The sequence below is a fragment of the Nyctereutes procyonoides genome, unplaced genomic scaffold (genome assembly GCF_905146905.1).
Source record: "Nyctereutes procyonoides isolate TBG_1078 unplaced genomic scaffold, NYPRO_anot_genome, whole genome shotgun sequence".
Taxonomy (NCBI): domain Eukaryota; kingdom Metazoa; phylum Chordata; class Mammalia; order Carnivora; family Canidae; genus Nyctereutes; species Nyctereutes procyonoides.
In genome coordinates this window covers 23,795,580-23,815,410 of record NW_026575133.1, presented here as the reverse complement: position 1 = coordinate 23,815,410, position 19,831 = coordinate 23,795,580, and the positions used below count along the sequence as shown (strand labels likewise).

Sequence of the window (19,831 nt, the reverse complement as noted above, 5' to 3'; positions counted from 1 at the left end):
ACCTAATGGAGGATGTTTTTGTTTTTGTTTTTGTTTTTTTTGTGGTATGTTGGTGGTGGGACCCTAGGCAGTGCAAAGTCCTTCCTGGTTGGCCGTTATATTGTTCTCCTGTGTCTGTTCCAGCACTCGGGAATAAATAGTTCCAATGCAGAAGTGCTGGCTCTGTTCAATGTGACTGAGGAGGATGCTGGGGAGTATATATGTAAGGTCTCCAATTATATAGGGCAGGCCAACCAGTCTGCCTGGCTCACTGTCCTGCCAAAACAGCAAGGTAACAATGTTTTGTGTTGTTTTTTTTTTTCTTTTTTTTTTTTTTTAAAGAAGGCTGGATATAGAAGCTGAAAAGACTTGGTGCTTTGGGAGACGGCAGGCAGCTTATAGGATGACTCTGTGGCCTTGGTATATTTGTAATAATCTCTCTTCGGTGATGCGGCTGGTGTGATGCCAGCAGCCATGGAAAAATGCCCACGATGTTCAAAGTGCTTGCTCAGATTTTTTCTAAAGATTACACTCCACCCCTCCCCCACCCAGTTTTTAAGTGGTTCCTTCTGGTTTATCTTGTTTGGGCTGCACATTCCCCTTCATTACTGCACATCATCAGCATTTTAAACGCACACAGGGATGCCTGTTGAATTTGGGACATTTGCATATTAGCAGAATTCTGATCGAATACTTTCTTCTGCCCCCAAATTGGTAGAGAAATATTGGCACTATGTAATTTTTCCAACCATATTTTTTCCTTGATTGCATAATTGAGGCATAGAAGATACTGTCCTTGACCTTGCAATCTCCAAATTGGAACACAATCCATTTAATGAACATGAACACTATTGAAGGCAACAGGTTGGCGTTCTTAGTTTGTCACCACTCATGTTCAAATGTTTCTATAGAAGGAAACAAACAAACAAACCCAATTTCTTTGCTACCATGATCATACTTCTGTTTTCTTTCATGCAACGTGAGTCAAAATGGTTACACGGGAGTGAAAATCAGTCTGCTGGCTGACACAATATTCCACCCTGGTTGGCTCCCACAGGGCTGGAAGGATGTGCAGGTGTCTGCTGGGGCGTGTCTCCAGGGCTTTGCTTTATAACCCAGTAATTCAGACAGAACCGTCCTTTTTTTTCCCCCCCAAGGTGGGAGTCTGCAGCCAACAGGACCAGAACCCAGCTGGGGCTTTGGGTGCCATACTTTTGGAAAACCACCCCCAAATCCAAATCCAAAGCAAAACAAAGGCCAAGAGAACGGATCTCTGTGGGTCGATTTTTCCATGCGTCTGATTGCATGCATGTCTAGGTGGTGAAGCCGGTGTGGTGACGGGCCTGTGGAGGCGAGCTGCTCAGTGTCGCTCAGTGTCTCTCGGTTGTGGGCTTTGTGGACGGGCTGCGATCGGAATCTTCTGGTGGCCAGCACCTGCCGGAGCCCCCGGTGCGATGCCTCATGGTTCCACGGCCCCCTCCACGATCATCCCTGTGTTGTCTAGCCTTTTCTCTTGCTTCCCTGTTTTCTAGGCCGCCGGTGTTAATACCACGGACAAAGAGATTGAGGTTCTCTATATTCGGAATGTAACTTTTGAGGATGCTGGGGAATATACGTGCTTGGCGGGTAATTCTATTGGGATATCCTTTCACTCTGCATGGTTGACAGTTCTTCCAGGTATATACTGCTCTTTCTCTCCATGGTTTTTTTCCCTTTTCTTGGTTGATTGCTATAAAATTAACACGGCTTCTGTTCTCAGAAATGGCCCCTTTTATCCTGGCATAAAGATTTTTAAAAATGTTGGAAATTATCCCCCGGGGATAAGAAAGTTGCCTTTGGAAATTCACTTACAATGAGATCCCACACTCAACGTTTATGATCAAGTGAAATTTCATCCCGAAAACCCAAAGGGATCTTATATTTTTACTGAGTCACTGAGTCGATGATGTATAAATTCGCCCATCGTGTTTCTCTTAAGGAAGAAGTTGAAATTACTTTGTAAAATTCAAAGTAATTTTTTTTTCTCATTTCGAATTCCATTTCATTAAAATCCCATATGTACTTTTATTACTTTGTTCCACTTTTCTCTTTTTAATGCTATGTAAATAGATGGATGTATGTTGAGGTACCAGGGGAGAAGCCCCTCTGCATGTAGGGCGTACAGAAGCAGTGTGTTACCTACCTCGGGAATCGGTGGCTTGCCGCATGTCGCAATAAAACGGACCCCTTTCCTGCAAAGCATGCTCTTGCCATCTTGGGCTTGATGTTATTTCCGCCCTGTGGGGAAATCGTCAGCAAAGCCCTGTTGCCTAAATACTGCTGCCTGTCTGAATCTTTAACTGACATCTCTGTCCTGGTCGAACTTCCTGATAATCACGTTCTACTTTGATGCGTCTGTCTCTGTCATTTCCTTTGTGAAACTGCATTAGACTGGTTTGCTAGCTCATGATGTTCCACTCCAGTTATTAATTCCTGATTTTTTTTAGATTACAGTGTCTACCTGCATGCTTATTTTATATCTAGTAAAAAGAAATTGATCATTTCATTTTGTGCTGTGCTGCTAGGAGTTTTGACTATCTTGCAAGTGTTTTTCCGATTAAAATGTATAAGCTTTAAATAATACCATCGCATCCATTTTTCCTTTTGTCGTGAGTCTGCTCTGTGAATATTTGCTTTGAGACAATGAGATGCCTCTTACGTTGAGCTTGCTTTTTACTTGCAGTACTGCATTCTGCAGGTGCCTCATTGGCCCTTCTTAACCAATTTGCCTGACAGTACTAGCAACTAAGGATGCAGTTCGGGGAAAATATTGTTTAGAAATACACTGCTTGTAGCTTGATGACCATTGAGGACTGAGGAGGGAGCAGATATTATTGGAAGTTGATCTAAGAGCATGCTACCTTAAGTAATTTTATGGCTACTCACATGTAATACCATTTCTATTTTTTCTTTAAGAGAAAAGTTATAGTGACATCAGTATAACCAAAAACACAAATCTTAAATGGTCATTGATTAAGGAATGTTACAAACTTTCCGTGGTACGGACACAATGATTCTATATTAAAGACGATTTGGTCTTTAAATCAAATGCATTTGTTTATTTAGTTGGATAATAGGCTGGACTGTATTAAGAAATTTGAAACCTTTCTGGACCAGCCTACTAGAGGAATATTTATTTCATTTCATATGGAAGTGTGTTCATGTGGGGTAAATCACCCTGTCACATCTTCCTCTGGAAGAGCTTACCCAAGTAAGAGTGAGGTACCATCTCTTCCGATGGAAAAGTGGGCATTATTTATATTTAAGAATTTTTAGTTTGGTTTGCATCAGAGACCACCACGGAAGACAGTCCTTTTTTTGGAGGTATGGTTGACTGTCCTGCTCTGCCCAAATGTCTGACAGAATGTGGCCTTGTAGCCTGCCCTTTGTGTCTTAGTGGCAGCCAACCTATCACAATCACTGGATTGCAGAGGCCCATTGAGGCTAGAGATAGCGGCCTCTTGGGCTCTGGAGGTCAAGTGAGGAGCCCTTGGTTACTCACCTTCATTTGGGAGAGGTGCATGGCAGGCCCATAGCCCATGCCATTTTGCAGGATGGAGTCATTGGGAAGGGTCATCACCTTGTGATTCGTTAGCTCTGCCAGGATGCATCAAGCCCATGTCCTAACCTTGTGGCCTGCTTACCTGTTCTTCCCCTGTGATCTTACACTCTAGCTCCTGTAAGAGAAAAGGAGATTACGGCTTCCCCAGACTACCTGGAGATAGCCATTTACTGCATAGGGGTCTTCCTAATTGCCTGTATGGTGGTGACAGTCATCCTGTGCCGAATGAAGACCACAACCAAGAAGCCAGACTTCAGCAGCCAGCCAGCTGTGCACAAGCTGACCAAGCGCATCCCCTTGCGGAGACAGGTAACAGAAAGTAGATAAAGAGTTTGAAGAAATTTATTCCTCTCCCATGCCCCAGCCAGCCCCCCTCGGGTCTTTTGCTCGGCTACAATGCCATCTACTTCTGTGAACTTCACTGTGCGAGCAATCCCGACGTGCCTCTTAGTGGCTCTCTAATCAGTCATTGGGGCCCAGAGAGTCCCGCCTTGGGGCATCAGTGGGGTCAACTGAGTCAAGTTCTAAGGGCAAGAAAGCATGACAGTATGAGACTCTGGGAGCTAATCGGTAGGACTGGCAATGACACGGGGAGGCAATGCCCTTGTGTGTTTGAGGCTCAAGTGCAGCGGTCTTTTTGAATCATAGGCCATTTGTCCCCTGTGATCTAATGCTGTTTTTGAGACAGGCTTATGCCACTAGTTGGAAAGGGAGGGACTCTCGTTCTCTTTGACTTATTCTTTTAAATCAAGGTCAGAAACTTATGCCCTGGAGATGAATCTGAACTACTGCTTGATTTAAACCAGACTATGATGTCTTTCTTAACTGGGTTTTGGCTCGACCTCTCTGATTCTTAAAATAGAAATGTATGCATATATTATGTTATTGTTAATCGTTCGCAAGTGTGGCTCTGGATTTGGTGGTAGAATGATTTTTATATTGAACGAGCAACAGATTGTTCTTAACCCCATGTCTGGTCTTTTTTGCTCACATGTGCCTCCTGATTGGGTTAGTTTTGCTTTGGGGAGACAGGGCAAGGTAGAGCCTCTCTGCCTCTGCTTTAAACCAAAGCAGCAAAGCTGAGTGGGACAGGATATGCTTTGCCTCCTTTCTCTGTGCTCGTGAAGGTGAAAGGGGAAGGTAGATGTGAATGGAAAGTGTTTACAAGTAAAGTGTACTAGGAACTTTTTTCCGGTGAAGGTATTTCTATTGAAAGAAGTGAAATGGCTAACTCACTGGCTCTGTTGCAGTGTGTGCTTTAGTTAAATTTACAGGACATTTGTTAAAATCGCAGATTCCATAGTCTTAGCCCCAGGGATTCTGGTTCAGTAGATCTTGAATGGGACCAGGAATCTGTATTTTAAGCAGGTCTTTAGGTGATTCTGAAATGCACTCTGAGAAACTCTGGGTTAATCTCAGCCCAGTCCCTCCTGGGACTTCAGGTGGTGATGACATTTTCTGGATCAGGCATTAGCACGGATTAGGAACCAGTTGGCCAGCCGCAGTTTTGGCATGGCTCTGAGTGTTCTCAGTCCAGCTCCAGGCTCTGAGCTGAATGGGTCCTTGTTGACTTCTTTGAAGTCATGTATTAAGCAGCTTTTTATTCTCTTAGGGGCTACGGATAGCATTTGGAGTGTGTGTCAAGTGCAGGTGATTGCCCAAATTGTGTTGGACCACTCCTGCCACCTAGAATACTATTGTTACTAAAATGACACCACTATCATTCTTGGGGCCTTCTAGAGAAGCAGTGATGGGGCCATTTGCCTGACTCTAGTGGAGAGTCCAGTCTGAAGGTGATTCTTAACATGGCCAGGTGGGGCCCTTCAGGTGCTATGGCCAACCCTACCCGCCCCTCCTCCTTTCCAGTTACTTCTGGGCCATTATTCTAGCCACCATCTTGAGAACCTGACCTCCGGGAGCTGAAAAAGGGAATGGTTCTGATCTCTATTATTCATTTTTTTTTCTAATAGGGGAAAACGCTACATTCTGGAGGAAACCTGCAATTTGGTGTAGCTAGACCATTGGCCCATCATGATTTCATCTTTTCTCCTGCAACTGTTACAAGTGCTCTTCTTTTTATTCAAATATAAAAGACATAGCCGCCCTTAAAATCTCTTTGACTCAACCCCAGTCATCGTACTTTCATTTCTCTTTGGCTGACTGGCCTTTTCTTTGTCTTCACATCGGTTGGCCATTCTTCCTATACAAAGGTCTTGCCCTGTGTAACCAAAGGGAACAGTAGGTTTTCTCCTTTGTTCTCCCTTTCTTCATTCCTTTATCATAATTTCCTGAGTGCTTGGTATAACCCAGGTTCCATGCAAGATATAGCCTGTCACCTTCACCAATGGTTCCAAGGTTATTTGGGGGTCATCATTTGGAATGTGGTTGTCTTGGGTTTTCATAGGGTCAAGTAGAGTAAGAGAAGCAGAAGAAAGTGGTCAAATACCAGTCCCTTGGAAGAAAACAGATCTCTGAGAGATTAATTTATTTGGGGGAATGTGGATACACCTCAGCTCCTCATATATGTCAAAATGGCCGTGTGATTCTTTACAAAGAGTACACTCACTCCATCAGTAAGCACGGCCCCTTTGGCGGGGCAGGAGATGTCTATCAGGTATCTGGATAAAAGAGGGTTATTGGACTGTAGCTGGAATGAAAAGCCCCGACAGATATGTTGATGACAGAGAAAATACCACAGGGATGCCAAGCATGCCTTTACCTGGCGACAGATGAACCTGTAATCAGATGTCTTGAAGATGGCTTCTTCCTAGTTTTTTGCAAGGCCACTTTTCATGCTGTATTTGCCCAGCCTCCTCTACCACACAGGTAACTGAGTGTTTTCATGATGGAGTTGGAGGGTTATCTTCTTGGCCCTGACCCTCGCCCCTCCCCCAACACATACACACAACATCTCACTCAACTCAATCCATCATTGTTCTCTTTTTAGAACAAGAGGAGTCGTGTTTTTTCCTTTCCTTCTTTTTTTTCGTTCTTTCTTTCTCTCTCTCTTTCTCCTACTGTGAATTTTTCCTTCTTGACATTTACTAATTTGTACTGGACTTACTGTCATAAGATAGACATTTTAGGTTTTTTTTTTTTTGAGTCAAAAATACTTTTCTCTGGTAGCTAAGAAGAAATTCCTTGTGTTCATGCCCCAGTGAGTGTGAGTTTTTTGAGGCTCTTTATGCATTTTGAGGCTTGAGGAAAGAGAAAAGAACTTTTTTGGTTGGGGGAGGCAGGTGGCACACAGCGTCTCTCTGTGTCCCTTGACAGGAGCTCCTCGCGCTTTCAGTGCTGGGGCTTGGATACCATGCCAGCCACTGGCTTACCTGCTCCTGCTCCTTTGGCATCAGTGTGATCAAGGAGGCCGGGAGCGCTAGGCCAGAGAGAGTGTCCTCATGAGCTTGTCAGCTCTTGTGTAGGAGTCCGGGGCTGCCAGTGGACAGCCACAGTCACTGGGAAGCAGCCTGTGCACATCCATGAGTTCGAGAGAGGGCCTCAACCTCTCGTGTGCTGCAACACATCAGTTGGGTATTGGTGGGAGGGATGTAGAGGAGGTCAAAGATGTTTGCTCAGGAAGCATGCGGTATTGCTGGGTTCAGTGGATCCGTTTTTCAGGGGGTACAGCAGCTTCCTTCCCTGGAACCAGAAGTTTCCATAGGGCAGGATGGAGATTTAACTCTTGCCATAAACAGATAAACCCATCTGCTGGGTAGGGATGCACATGCATGCAGCACCCACTTGTACCACCACTGGCCTCTGAGAAGGGCCCAGAGGGTGATTTTTTTTTTCTGAGACTTTAGTTTCACCCTCTTGGTTGCTGTTTCGGGTAGATCAAGATTATCTTTTATAATAGTGTCTTTGAGGTGAGTGGCATGTTCCCAGGCACCTCCAGAATGAGACAGAAGATGGGGGACTGGCTGGGTGCAGGTGATTCAGGAGCCAGTTCTTGGGGCTGCGCATTCTTGGTTATGAAACACACTGGATCCTGTGAGGAGGGAGGGTTCCACTCCTAGAAGCTTATTTGCTGTCTAACAGCCAAATACCATGATCTTGGAACATTCTCCATGTTTTGGCTAGTCAGGTGGTCTAATGAAGCCTCCCTGGTTCCAGAACATACTTGGGTAATGAGGGCAGCTCTGGATGGCTAACTGGGTTCCGCCCTTCCATGTGGGTGCTTCATCCTCCCTGGCCTCCCCATTGGGCTGCTCTCTCCTCTCAGCCTTCCATAGACAGGGCAAGTATGAGATCTGATTTGGATTTAGGCTACTGGGATCTTCTAGGAAGACCCAGCCTGTCCAGGACTGGTGGGTGAGCCATTGATCCAATGGGTTTATTCATGGAGGAGGCAGAGACCTGTTGGAGAAAAGTGATAAACCACCTCGTCTGATGACTTCAATTATGTTATGGAGGGAAACAGAATCCAACCCTAGAAACCCCTTCAACCTTTATCCCCAGCCACCTGGTTGGAAGTGGTGAAAGCATTTTGTTTGGATGTCAAGGGAGTGGTGGGCAGGGCTTAGAGCTAAAAGTATGTTAGCTCGGGGCCTTATTTCTGGCTTGGAAACGTGGATCCACAGCCTCAGAGTCAGGAATTAGCGTGGCCATTCGTCACCCCTCCCCTCTTTGCCTCTGCCTGCCCTGTTCTCTGTGAGGTCCCCTTCCTTGGTCCTAACCTAGTGTGCAGAGATAACACTATTTCTTGGTGGCCCTTTAAAAAGAAAAGGGGGAAAAAAAAACCCTATTCCCTACTCCCTTGCTTAATCTCCCACATATACTGTAGAAGTATACAAAATGCACAATTCATTAAAAGCTTGATTTATGGCACGTGTTAAAGAGATTCCGGAGAGTGGGGAGTTGAGACTGCAAATACACACTAGAAACGTGCCTGCTGGGATGGAGGGGTGCTTTATTTTAGGGGGCTCACATTCATTCTTTATTGGTAATTTAATTATCACCACCAGTGGAATATTTTTTAAAGTAGATAGAACATGTGATAGGGAAGTTCATGATTTTGTGCCAAAAAAAAAAGTGATAATTTAATAGTGCTGAGTTAGTCAAGGGGTTCACGGTGGGCAGTGGAATTACTCGAGGGACATATTCGGAAGGAAAGACACTCCAGCAAGATGCAGCGTTTCACGGAGGAATCGCCAGCAGAGGATGGCGGTGCCAAGCCCCGGAAACACGTTAGCTCTCGGCAGAAGTGGAGTGAAGAGAAAGCCAGCCACGGTTTACAGTCCCAGAGGGGATTTTAAAAGCTCAGTAAAAATGCATGGAGGTAAAATTAAGATATACCTCCATGGACAGAGTGACCAGATTCTAGTTTCTTATACTTCTGGCATCTTCTTACCTTTTTTTTTTTTTCACCCCCCTTTGTGCAAAAGTATTTTCCACATTTGTGCCTTGAATCTAAACCTCCACATCGAATCTGGACAGAACTCTCCTAAGTAATCCTTTTTTGCAAGCACAATTTTCAAGTTTTCATAAGTAATGGTAACGGCAGGGTTTGCCAAGGGTTTCTGTTCTAAAAGCTTTCACGTTAAAACCTCGTTGAGATTGTTTGGAGGGGGATGTGAACTTTTGCCATGGGTTTGTGGGCAGAGATTCCTCTCGGGTCATAGGCTAGCCGCAGAGCAGTTAACGTCCGGCTCAACGTTAAGTCTTTCTGTTCTTAAGCAGCCTCTAAGCCACATTCATCATGAGGACGTTCTCATGCACCAGCTCTCCCCCTGCCCTGGGACCGACCCCTGACTCCCCAATCCTTAATTTCTTAGCTTTGCTCTTTCACTTGCTGGAGCCGCAAGTGGAGCTGGCTGGGAGCAGAGGGTGTCCTCTTCCAAACCCGTCAGGCCTGTCCTGTTGTACAGTCAGCCCTTAATGCCAGCGGGGGTTCGTTCTTCCCCGAGCACACAGTAGGACAGCATCACCCACACAAAAGCAGCTGCGTGCTCCAGAAATCCTGGATTCCCCAGAGGCAGGTGCCAGTCATAAACTCCCTTGGATCTGGGCAGCACAGGATTCTAAAAAGGTGCTAGGAAAAACAGTTGTGGTGTCGACAGCAAATACTAACTGAGCCCATCACAAGGGCCCAGCTCAGCACTGAGGGCTTTATGGGTGTGACCTCATTTTACCCTCAAGTTCACTCTGTGGAGCGGGAACTTTCCTGGTTTCCTTTTAACAGGTAGGAAACTCTAGTTTAGGATGGATAAATGACTTCCTGAAGCTCTCAGCATGGGAACTGGGGCTTGGCCCCTGACCTGCCTGGGGCCCTGTGTCGTGAACAGGTAGCAGAGGAAAGGTACCATCTCGGGTTAGCTGCTTGGCCAGGGCCGGTCGCTAGGTGCCCACTCAGGAGGGTGCAGAGATGTAGCAAAACCCAGGCCGGTAGCCCAGGGAAAGAGGCAGAGGCCGTGTCCCCGTCATTCCTGACTCCTCGTAGAAGTCACTGTGTTTCAAGCCTCTGCGCTTTGCTTTTTTCCCCCCCCTCCTGTGGCGGTTTCACCTTCCTCAGTTCTGATCCCTGCTCTTCTAAAAAATATTTTTACGTTAAAGAAGTGCTTCTTCTAAAATAAAAAAGAACTGCGTATGCAGGGTAATGAAATCCAAGTGGCTTGGAAAGTTCTGAGGTAAGATGAATTTTGCCCCTTCCCTCAGCTGTGAGTCTGTCTTCTCTGAAGGTGACCACTGTTAGATGTCTTCTGTATCCTTCCTGAAAGTTCAGAAACAATGCTATGTCCCCCCGCCCCCAAGGGAAGGCTGCTTTCCCACATCAGACTCTCTAAGCCTTGCCCATATGAGCAGAGGTTTTGGAAGACCTGCTGTTTCACCCAGAACCCTGCCCCTGTGTTTTTTTCCCCATTGGGTTGCCCCTCCTCTCCACTGATGGCAGCCCATCTGGTACTCATAGTGGAATTCTGGACATCCCATGGGTCCAGTGGTGATAGGCTACCCAGCTGTCCTTGCAGAGAGTCATGGCAGCAGACTGTGCCAGACCACAGCCATTTGGGGTCTGTATCATCAGCGAGGCTGACTTACTAGTGTGGCGGCTCCTTGTTGTCTGTGATCCTCAGGTCCAAGTTCTCGCGGCAGTGAATGGTGATTTTTGCCTCTCTACATGGGAGAACTTTCCAGAAGACCTTCTTGTCTTTGAAAACACCAGCTTCCTTTTGTGTGCATAGCACACGGCCTTGATGCGGGACATTAGGATTTGGGGAAACATCTTTGGCCAAACTCAGTCCTGAATCTTTTGTGTCTTCTCTACGGATGGAGCACAGGATGTTCTTGTGGTCACTGGAGACTGTGTAGATCTTGATGCTCTTTGAAAGGCCGGGTTTTGGATGAGTCCTACAGCTGAGTCAGTGTCGTGCAGTGTGTTGGGCCCCATGTGGATTCTGGAGGGGTGTTCCAAGTTGTCTGTTGGCCAAGGTGGGGTCCCTTGCCTAGTCCCTGGTGTTAGTGGGGAGCAGGGGTGGATTCTCTGGGAGTCCACACAGTTGACCTTTTGTGCTTTCCTCCTTGCTTCTGCCATTTTTTTTTATATAAGATTTTATTTATTTATTCATGAGAGACAGAGAAAGAGGCAGAGACATAGGCAGAGAGAGAAGCAGGCTCCCTGCGGGGACTCCACTGTGGGAATTGATCCCAGGACCCCGGATCATGCCCTGAGCTGAAGGCAGACGCACAACCACTGAGCCTTCCAGGCGTGCCCTTGCTTCTGCCATTTGAGCGTGTGGACACCTGGGTGTGAGGCCTCAGCCTCTTGGAGCCTAATCTATAGACAAGGTTCTCTCAGTTCCAAAATTAATGATTCTTTAGCTTCTTTTTAAAGAAAATGTTTATAGTGCTCTTGTTAACACTGCTCATACTGTCTGCATAGTAAAATTTAGGAGTGACTCCCCCGTCAGAAGGTTGCTCAGAAATGTTCTCTTGTACGTTTTATTTTTATTTTTAAAGATTTATGTATTTATTTTAAAAAGAGAGAGAACAAGAGCATGGGAGGGAGGGCAGAGGGGGAGGAGAGCATCCTCAAAGCAAACCGGGCTGAGTGAGAAACCCAGTGTGGGGCTCCATCTCATGGCCTGGAGCTCATAACCTGAGCCAAAATCAAGAGTCAGGTGCTTAACCAACTGAGCCATACAGGTGCCCATTCTCTTGTGCAGTTTAAAAGGTAATAGAAATCCTGGATTAAACAGCACATACAACTAGATTTTAATACGGAAACCGGCTTCTGATTCCTAAACTGATTCTTCCCCCAGTCCATTCTTGGGCATCTTCTTGGGTTTCTGTTTGCCTTAAGGAGACTTTGGCCTTCCAAAGGAGAGAATGAAGGGATTCCAAGCAGGACGTTCCCCGGGAAGTAAGTACAGGTCTTCTGGTTCCCAGTGGGAATGGTTCAGGCTCTACTTTGTGAGTGGTCACCCCAACTAAGTTTATTCTGCGTTCCATCTTTGCCACCTTAATTTAAAAGGTGTTTGTCAGCACAGCTGGGGAGTCCCATTGACCAGGGCAGTCACGCAGGGGACAGAACCAGGGAGGGAGGGTGGGCCGCCTTGTTGGGCCACGTTAACCCTGATGCTCCAACTTCTGTGAACTCCCAAGTCTTGTTCATGGTTTAGAATAATGTAGTGGTCAAGCAGCCGATGATGGTACCAGGATTGTGAGTAATTCTCAAAATTAGTCTTCAGGTAGACTCCGCGTGTGTTTTCCTTTACAGAAACCAGCACAGGAAAGACGCTCTAAGAAGTAACCATTTTATCAGATGCAGATGGAAACGAGTGAGGGTGAATGAGAAAACTCGGGGCAGCCCTTGTGTGCTGCAGGTGGGAGAGGCGCTTTCCCACAAGATGATAAAGCAAGGATGTGGGGGTTTTTTTGTTTTCGTTTTTTTCTTTTTTGCTCCTTGACTCTTCATCCCATACGTTCAGTCCACTAGTTTCTGAAAGCAAAATTAACAAGAGGCAGTTGATGTCCACCGAATGGCCTGGGCATCCACCAGTTCTCGAAAGGACTGGGGAGCAGCAGAGAACGGCCCCCGGTGCCTGGGTCTCCAGTTACCTGGAATTAAGGCACTTGGAGTTCCTGGCCCTTCACATTCAAATCCTAGAGCTGACATTCGGCTTTTCCTTCCAAAAGGCAGGCAACATATTGAAGAGCTGATTTTCTAAAATGTTCTCATGGAGTTTCATAGGCACAGAATTGATTCACGATCTGAGCTAGTCTCCAGGGAGATTGATTGGTCATGCAGGGCTCTGGGACAGTTCTAGGCGAAAAGGCAATAATGAATCCCGTGAGGCTGATGCTCTGTCCTCAGCTGCTTGTTTTGAGGAATTAGGTCAGAAAGCTGACTTCTATTTTGCTCAGATCCTGTCTAAAAATGTTTGCAGACCTGGTCTTAGGAATGTAGGATGTGGGTGAAATCTGGTAGCGCCTAGATGGGAACAGAGGAGTTGGAATACAATGGTTTTGGTCCGAAATTCTTGACGTTGGCCAGCACTCCCACTTCTCTTCCTTTCTAAGAATCAAACATCTGGCTGGGCTTTGGCCGGCCGCCAGGCTTCTCAGGTGGAGCCAGGATTACACCTGTGTCTTTGCATTTTGTATCCAGGTGTCTGCTGAGTCCAGCTCCTCTATGAACTCCAACACTCCGCTGGTGAGGATAACCACGCGCCTCTCCTCAACAGCAGACACCCCCATGCTGGCAGGGGTCTCCGAGTATGAACTGCCGGAAGATCCAAAGTGGGAGTTTCCCAGAGATAAGTGAGTACTTCTATTGGACGCATCCTCAAATGGAATCTTGGTACAAATGTTGGATTGACATTTTCTTTTTCTGATCCTTAACTGCAAAGATCATGTCTGACGGTGGTAACAGGAGTGAGTGAGATTGTATTTCTAAATAGTCAATTCCTGAAAAAGGAAAGAATTTATTTTCTCTCTCTCTTTTACTAGCTCCTTTAAAATAGCAACTAGGCGTGGCTAGTCCCCAAACTAGATAGTACCTGGTTAGCACTTTTTCACATTTTTTAGATAATTAAAACCCAGTCACATGGACTAAAAGGACAATATCCCGTTTGTAAAACAGATACATCATTCCAGCTTCTGCTTATGACATGACTGTTCTCTAGTTCATTTCTTTGGAGAAATTGGGTATAAAATACAAACAGCCTTAAGAATCTTCAGTCCATGTTGCTGTTTTTAAGGGTTGTTAATGTAATATAGGGCTGCAGAAGGTTTGACTGTGGTACCTGCCATCAGATTTCCAGTGGTCCATATATTCATTGGATGATGTGGAAGTGTTTCAGTCATATGCTCAAAGCACAGCCTCCAGGCCCTGTTGAAGGCATTACTGGGAGCTGTTTATCTCTTGATCTGGCTTCAGTTCCGTGTATTTGGGCTCTCCTGGACTGGATTTGAATCTTGGCTTAGCTTGCCCCAGTGGCTGGGCAACCTTGATTCTCTGAATTTCGTTTTTGTAAAATGATGATCATGGTGCAGGCCTCCCAGGACTGAGTACAAATCTTAGCTCTTGAGTTTCCCTGTCTTCTGTTTTCCTCCCTGCAGTGGTGAGCTGGGAGCTCTGAACTGCAGACCTGACAACTTGCTGGCGCTAGGCGGAGAGTGTGTGAGGCAGATCTTGTGCTCCCAGCCCTCCCACTGCTGGGCGGGACCAGTTCCCAGACCTACCTTCCGAAATAAAGCATGATGGTCCTTGAGGACTGTTGGCTCACTTCTGGGGTACCACTTGTAGTCCCTCGAATTTGAACCGTGGGAGTAGTGGAAGGTGGAAATCACAGACTGTCCATCTATATCACATCAACCAGAATAATGGTTGCTTCTTTATAGCTTCTCCTCCTGCTTTGTCTTGACATCGGTAGTATCTCCTGAGATTATGTCAGAGAGGTGTTTTGATTACAATAGAAGAGACTCATACACAAATTTAGAGGTACCAAGATGAGCTTTTCTAGAGACCCAAGTATTATTTTAAATTAAAAAGGTTTTAAAAAATTTTTATTGTTTTTTAAAGATTTTATTTATTTATTCTTGAGAGATACAGAGAGAGAGGCAGAGACATAGGCAGAGGGAGAAGCAGGGTCCCTGAAGGGGGCCTGTTGTGGGACTCGATCCTAGGACCCCCGGATTGTGACCTGAGGCAAAGGCAGACGGTCAACCACTGAGCCACCCAGATGCCCTTAGAGACCAAGTCTGATGAGCTCTATTTGGGAGAGGTAGCTTACGTGGCCCCCTATGATTTTGATTTCCCGCAAGTCCACACCAGTTTTGTCTCCCAAAAGCTGATTTGGAGATACTGGTGTGCACCATAAGCCAGGACCAAATAATTGTACAGGTACCCCTCTGTCAAGAGAGTTAATGGAGGTAATTTCCAGTATATTTGTGTGCCCTAGTGAAAACATCATTCATTCATTCAGGATTTGCTTATTGAACAACTGGGAGGAGGCATTGGAGAAAACAGAAAGAATGGTTTCTTTACCTGGAGAATGTGGAAAGAGAACGGAACAAGGTTGTTTCTCATGGAGTCACCTTGGTCCCAACTTTGAGTGTACAAGTAGGAGGGTTCGTGCACATGCGTGTGCATGCACAGGGCTGAACTCGGAGTTTTAAGAAATTATGCTCTCAGGATGCCTGGGTGGCTCAGTGGTTTAGTGCCTGCCTTTGGCCCAGGGCATGATCCTGGAGTCCGGGATCAAGTCCCACATCGGTCTTCCTGCGGGGAGCCTGCTTCTCCCTCTGCCTATGTCTCTGCCTCTCTCTGTGTGTCTTGAATGAATGAATGAATGAATAAATCTTAAAAAAAAAAAACAGTTACTGCTCTCTCAGGTTCAGTCCACAGTTTTTGCTGCTGTGACACTGCAGTCAACAGTGGAAGTCTGTATGTGCCTGTTAGCTCCCACCTGGCAGGGGGTGGGGGTCCCTGAGTGCGGAAAATCTGAGTGCTAAGCATTTCAGAACAGAGTTGAGCACAAACGTAGGTGGAGCCGATTTCCAGTGAATGAAGGCTATTTAGAAGCAGTTTATTAGATTGGAGGCAGAAGTGGTACAAAGAAAGGATTGTTATGCTTGTAGTAGCAGGGCAATAGGACATAAATTAGCCATTTTTCCAATGCAAATGTTTATTTTCTGCCAAGATATGAAATTTAATTTTAGTTCAGGAGAGAAACAGAATGACCTCAGCACAGCCTACAGTGCCCTAAGTCTTTATTTAGCTTTTGTAAACCATTGTGTACTTACCATAAATACGGTTTATTTACTAAGGGCTACTAAATACTTGGTTGCGTCGTGCTTAAGTGGAAAAAAGAACCCCACATTCATGAGTATTCCAAAGATTTCTCCATTCTGTCAGCTTCTAGGATATCCAAAGACAATATATGGCTATGAGTACGACATTGCACCGAGCTTTCTGAGCTTAGAAATACAGTTTCACTCTGGATTTTCTTCATTATTAATTTTGGGTAGTTCAAGGGTTTCTAAGCTGTTAGGTCAAAAAACGATTCCCCTCGATTTCTAGAATTTTCTTTGTTCTCTAGGGAAAAATTAGGGATTCCTTGAAATGTGTTTAAGATTCATATCATGTAACTTGGCCAGGAACATGACCGTAAAATCCATTGGTATTTGAATAATAGTGATTTTTAAAGACGTCACTTCACAGAGACAAAAAAATAAGAGCAGCTTTAACATTTTTTCTTCGAGACATTCTAAATTGTGAATATTCAACTGGCTCAAGATCAAAAGCTCCTCATTGTTAGCACTTAAGAACCCTGACCACCTCACTAGCAAGGATACCTTCCACAAAGAAAATAAATCGTGAACACAAATGTGAAATTTAATAGCTGTCCCGCCTGTAATTGACATTCTCTACAACGTCACTAAGAAAATACTCGAGCGCGTGTATACCCCGGGTCTCATTAGTTCCATATGATAAATGCTCCATGCTTTTGCAAGCCGCTGAAAGATTTTTATATTTAGTTCTGGAATTTCCCCTTCACCAGATGCTGTGCGCTAATCCCCTATTTACACATTTAGGCTGACGCTGGGCAAACCTCTGGGGGAAGGTTGCTTTGGGCAAGTGGTCATGGCCGAAGCGGTGGGAATTGACAAAGAGAAGCCCAAGGAAGCAGTCACGGTGGCGGTGAAGATGTTGAAAGGTGCGTGGGGAGGGGGCCGGGGGCCGGGTAGGGGTGGGAACGGGGTGGGAAGTCTTATCAAGAATGTTCCTTTTGTGGCATGTGAACTCTATCATGGCAGGGGGTCAGAGAGCACATAGTTGACCTAGGGGTTGAGGAGTTTTCAGTATAAATCAGCATCCTGGACAGACGATTTATCTTGAGCTGTGTGTACTTAGAAGAAAGAAAAGCCAGTTTTGGTAGACAGTGGTAGCCTTCCAGATTGTCCTTCATCAGCTCCTTATAGATGACCGTGATTTTTTATTCCCTCTGTATTTGTATGTGCTTAGAGGTATCAGCTCACCTTGATTGGTTCATTTAGATGCCTGCTGGTACGTTGCATTTGGGGACCCAAGCCTTAACTTACAAATAAAGGAAGGTTGGCCTTGTGGAGGGAGTGAGGAGGCGAAGGGTGAGGGGGACACACCTTCTCCTTTGTAAGAGACTGAGCAGAATGGACACGGGGCTGGGAGAGTCCCTTAGAAAGCTAAAAGGGAAACGAGCGGGATCGGTGGCAGGATCGGAGGCCGGGCACGTTCTGGGATGTGTGAACAGTCACCCCGAAATGCGAGCATCACAACATGATGTTCGTGTGATGACCGCGCAGCTCTGCTTCATGCCGGTGTCCGAGGAGCTTACAGCTCTTCAACCTCTGACTTTCTCTTCCGCAATGTTCTTTTGTGAGCAGAGCTCCAGGGAACGGTTGCATTCCAAGTCCTGCAGTAGGGCTCTTAGAAAGGACAGAGTTAAAAAAAAAAAAAAAAAAAAAAGGACAGAGTTTTCTCCGTGTGTCTGGGCAGAGACACCTGCTCTTGGATGGGGGTGACTGACTGGCTGTGGATTCTCCTGGAGTTGGGCTTTTTTGTGTTTCATGGGCCACCATGCGATGGTCGTTCTGTCCTCGAGTGGGGAGGTAGCAGGGTGGAAATAGTCAAGAAGATGAATTTTTGTTCGCTGTTGATCTGAATGGCTCCCAGGGAAAACTTGGGTGTTTTGAGCTCCTCCCCTTGGGATTTGGTGCCATGGAGGACTGTGTTCGCTCACCCCGGTGTCTCAGCTCCACCTCCACCGACAGAGGTGGCCCTCTGGCTTTTGTCCTGCGTGGCCAGGGCCTGCCTCGTGTGCCCTCACCCTCCTGTGGGGCAGGTGTGCTGGGCTGCGGGCCCTGCAAAAGCCGACCTCGGCAGCCCCTGGCCACGTACCGGGGCAAGCGTGGGGAAGGCCCGGGCTTCCAGCCTCTTTTGGCAGAACTTTTGTTTGGTTTTTAGAGCTCCAAACTGGAGATCTGGGTGTTTATTTCTCTGGATATACTCAGGCTGGCCTTCCCTTTCAGGATGGAGAGGGACATTAGCCCCAGAGCCCTGGGAGGGCCCTGGCTATTTTTACAGCCAATGGGTGGCTCACAGCACAAGTACAGCCCTCCTCGGCCGCTGTGTGGATCTTGCCTTCCAGCCAATTGCATTGCTCTTCCTTTTGTTTAGTGAAAGAGCTTTTTTTGCAACATGGCCCCTGTGCATTTCCTTATTTCATTTTTTTAGTACATGCAGATTTTTCTATATTGGATTAACTCGAAGGGAGGCACATGGGAAAGAGTCTTGCCACTTTCTAGAAGCTACATGTCCATGAATGTGGAATCTAGCCTTTTTTCTTGCAATTACAGAGCAGAGGTTTATAAGACGTTTATTTTTTTTAGGTTTGGAATCACAGCCCCCCTTTGAGAAAGCCCACCATGGAGGGCACGAATCTTTGCCCACTCAAAATGCACATGTACACACACATTTTTGTAAACAGTTATGAGGTGCCCCCTGAACCTGCCTATAGATTCTGTACGGGCTCAGATTAGCAGCGTTTGGTCTGGAGAAAGCCTGTAGTGATTTGAGGTGCCTCCTTCTGCTTCTTCTCCTCTGCTGCCTCTTCCTTTGTGTTGTACTCACAGTTGCTTCCAGACACTCGAAGGGTGATACGGTTTTTTTGAGGCAGCTTATATCTGCCAGTAGATGGACTTATTTCACAATAAAGTTAAAACACCCCCACATTTGTGAGGTTTGCTGGAAAAGAATTGGCCTTAGCATCAGACGCCTATATGCTAGTTCTGACTTTTGACCCCATTGGCCCCAAATTAGCTATTTGACACGGATCAGGGCAGTTCCCCAGCTGGGCCTTTGCCCCCTTACCAATAAAATGAGGGAGGTGATTTGGAAAGTGTTTTCTGGTTCTAAAATTCAATTTCATGGTCTTTCAACTAAGTTTTTGGCAACTAGCAGCAGCAGCTGATGGGTGAGAGAAAACTAACTCGTTTTTAATTTACCTCATGTTTGTAGACGATGCCACAGAGAAAGATCTTTCTGATCTAGTGTCAGAGATGGAGATGATGAAGATGATTGGAAAACACAAAAATATCATAAATCTCCTTGGAGCCTGTACTCAGGATGGTGAGTAGGAGGAAAAAATGCTTTCATCTAAATAATTTACGCTTCAATGTTAACATCATTTTAGAAACGGTTGGACTCTTGGATCTTGCTCCTAGGGCACCTCAAGTGCATGTTTAAAGTTCTCTTTAAAATCCCCTTAGGAAGATGTTCCTGGCCGTGAACACAAAGGGGGCTTTGTGGCTGCACTGGGGGGCTGGGGAAAGGTAGGCGTTGGGTGACTTGGATGGGAGGGCCTTATAGAGTCCTTCTGTTCTTAGGGCCTAACCCGGAGGGTGCTGGGAAAAGACAGTCTCCTTGTTTTTGTTTTGTAGCGTTAAGAGGGGATTTCTCAAAATAAGTCCATGGGGGTGCCTGGGTGGCTCAGTCGAGTAAGCATATGACTTGGGCTCAGGTCATGATCCTGGGGTCCTGGGATCGAGCTCCACATCGGGCCCTCTGCTCAGCAGGGAGTCTGCTTGTCCCTCTCCTTTCGGTTTTCCTCCTGCTCATGCTCTCTGTCTTTCTCTCTCTCTCTCTCTCTCTCTCTCTCTCTCTCTCTCAAATAAAATCTTTTTTTTTTATTTATGATAGTCAGAGAGAGAGAGAGAGAGAGAGAGAGAGAGAGAGAGAGGCAGAGACATAGGCAGAGGGAGAAGCAGGCTCCA

At 46.1% G+C, this 19,831-nt stretch overlaps 1 protein-coding gene across 5 annotated transcripts in view; it reads left to right on the top strand.

Moving 5' to 3' along the window:
* FGFR2 (fibroblast growth factor receptor 2) overlaps positions 1-19,831 on the top strand; it is a 102,787-nt gene that overhangs the window by 65,159 nt on the left and 17,797 nt on the right. For 3 of the 5 annotated variants that reach the window (XM_055345946.1, XM_055345948.1, XM_055345949.1), the window contains 5 exons: positions 1,512-1,656; positions 3,693-3,889; positions 13,185-13,336; positions 16,616-16,737; positions 19,077-19,187. In XM_055345946.1, the coding sequence (XP_055201921.1) occupies positions 1,512-1,656; positions 3,693-3,889; positions 13,185-13,336; positions 16,616-16,737; positions 19,077-19,187 (727 nt within the window). Of the gene's footprint in view, positions 1-123; positions 272-1,511; positions 1,657-3,692; positions 3,890-13,184; positions 13,337-16,615; positions 16,738-19,076; positions 19,188-19,831 lie in introns of all 5 variants that reach the window. The other 2 variants (XM_055345945.1, XM_055345947.1) reach the window with 1 other exon arrangement.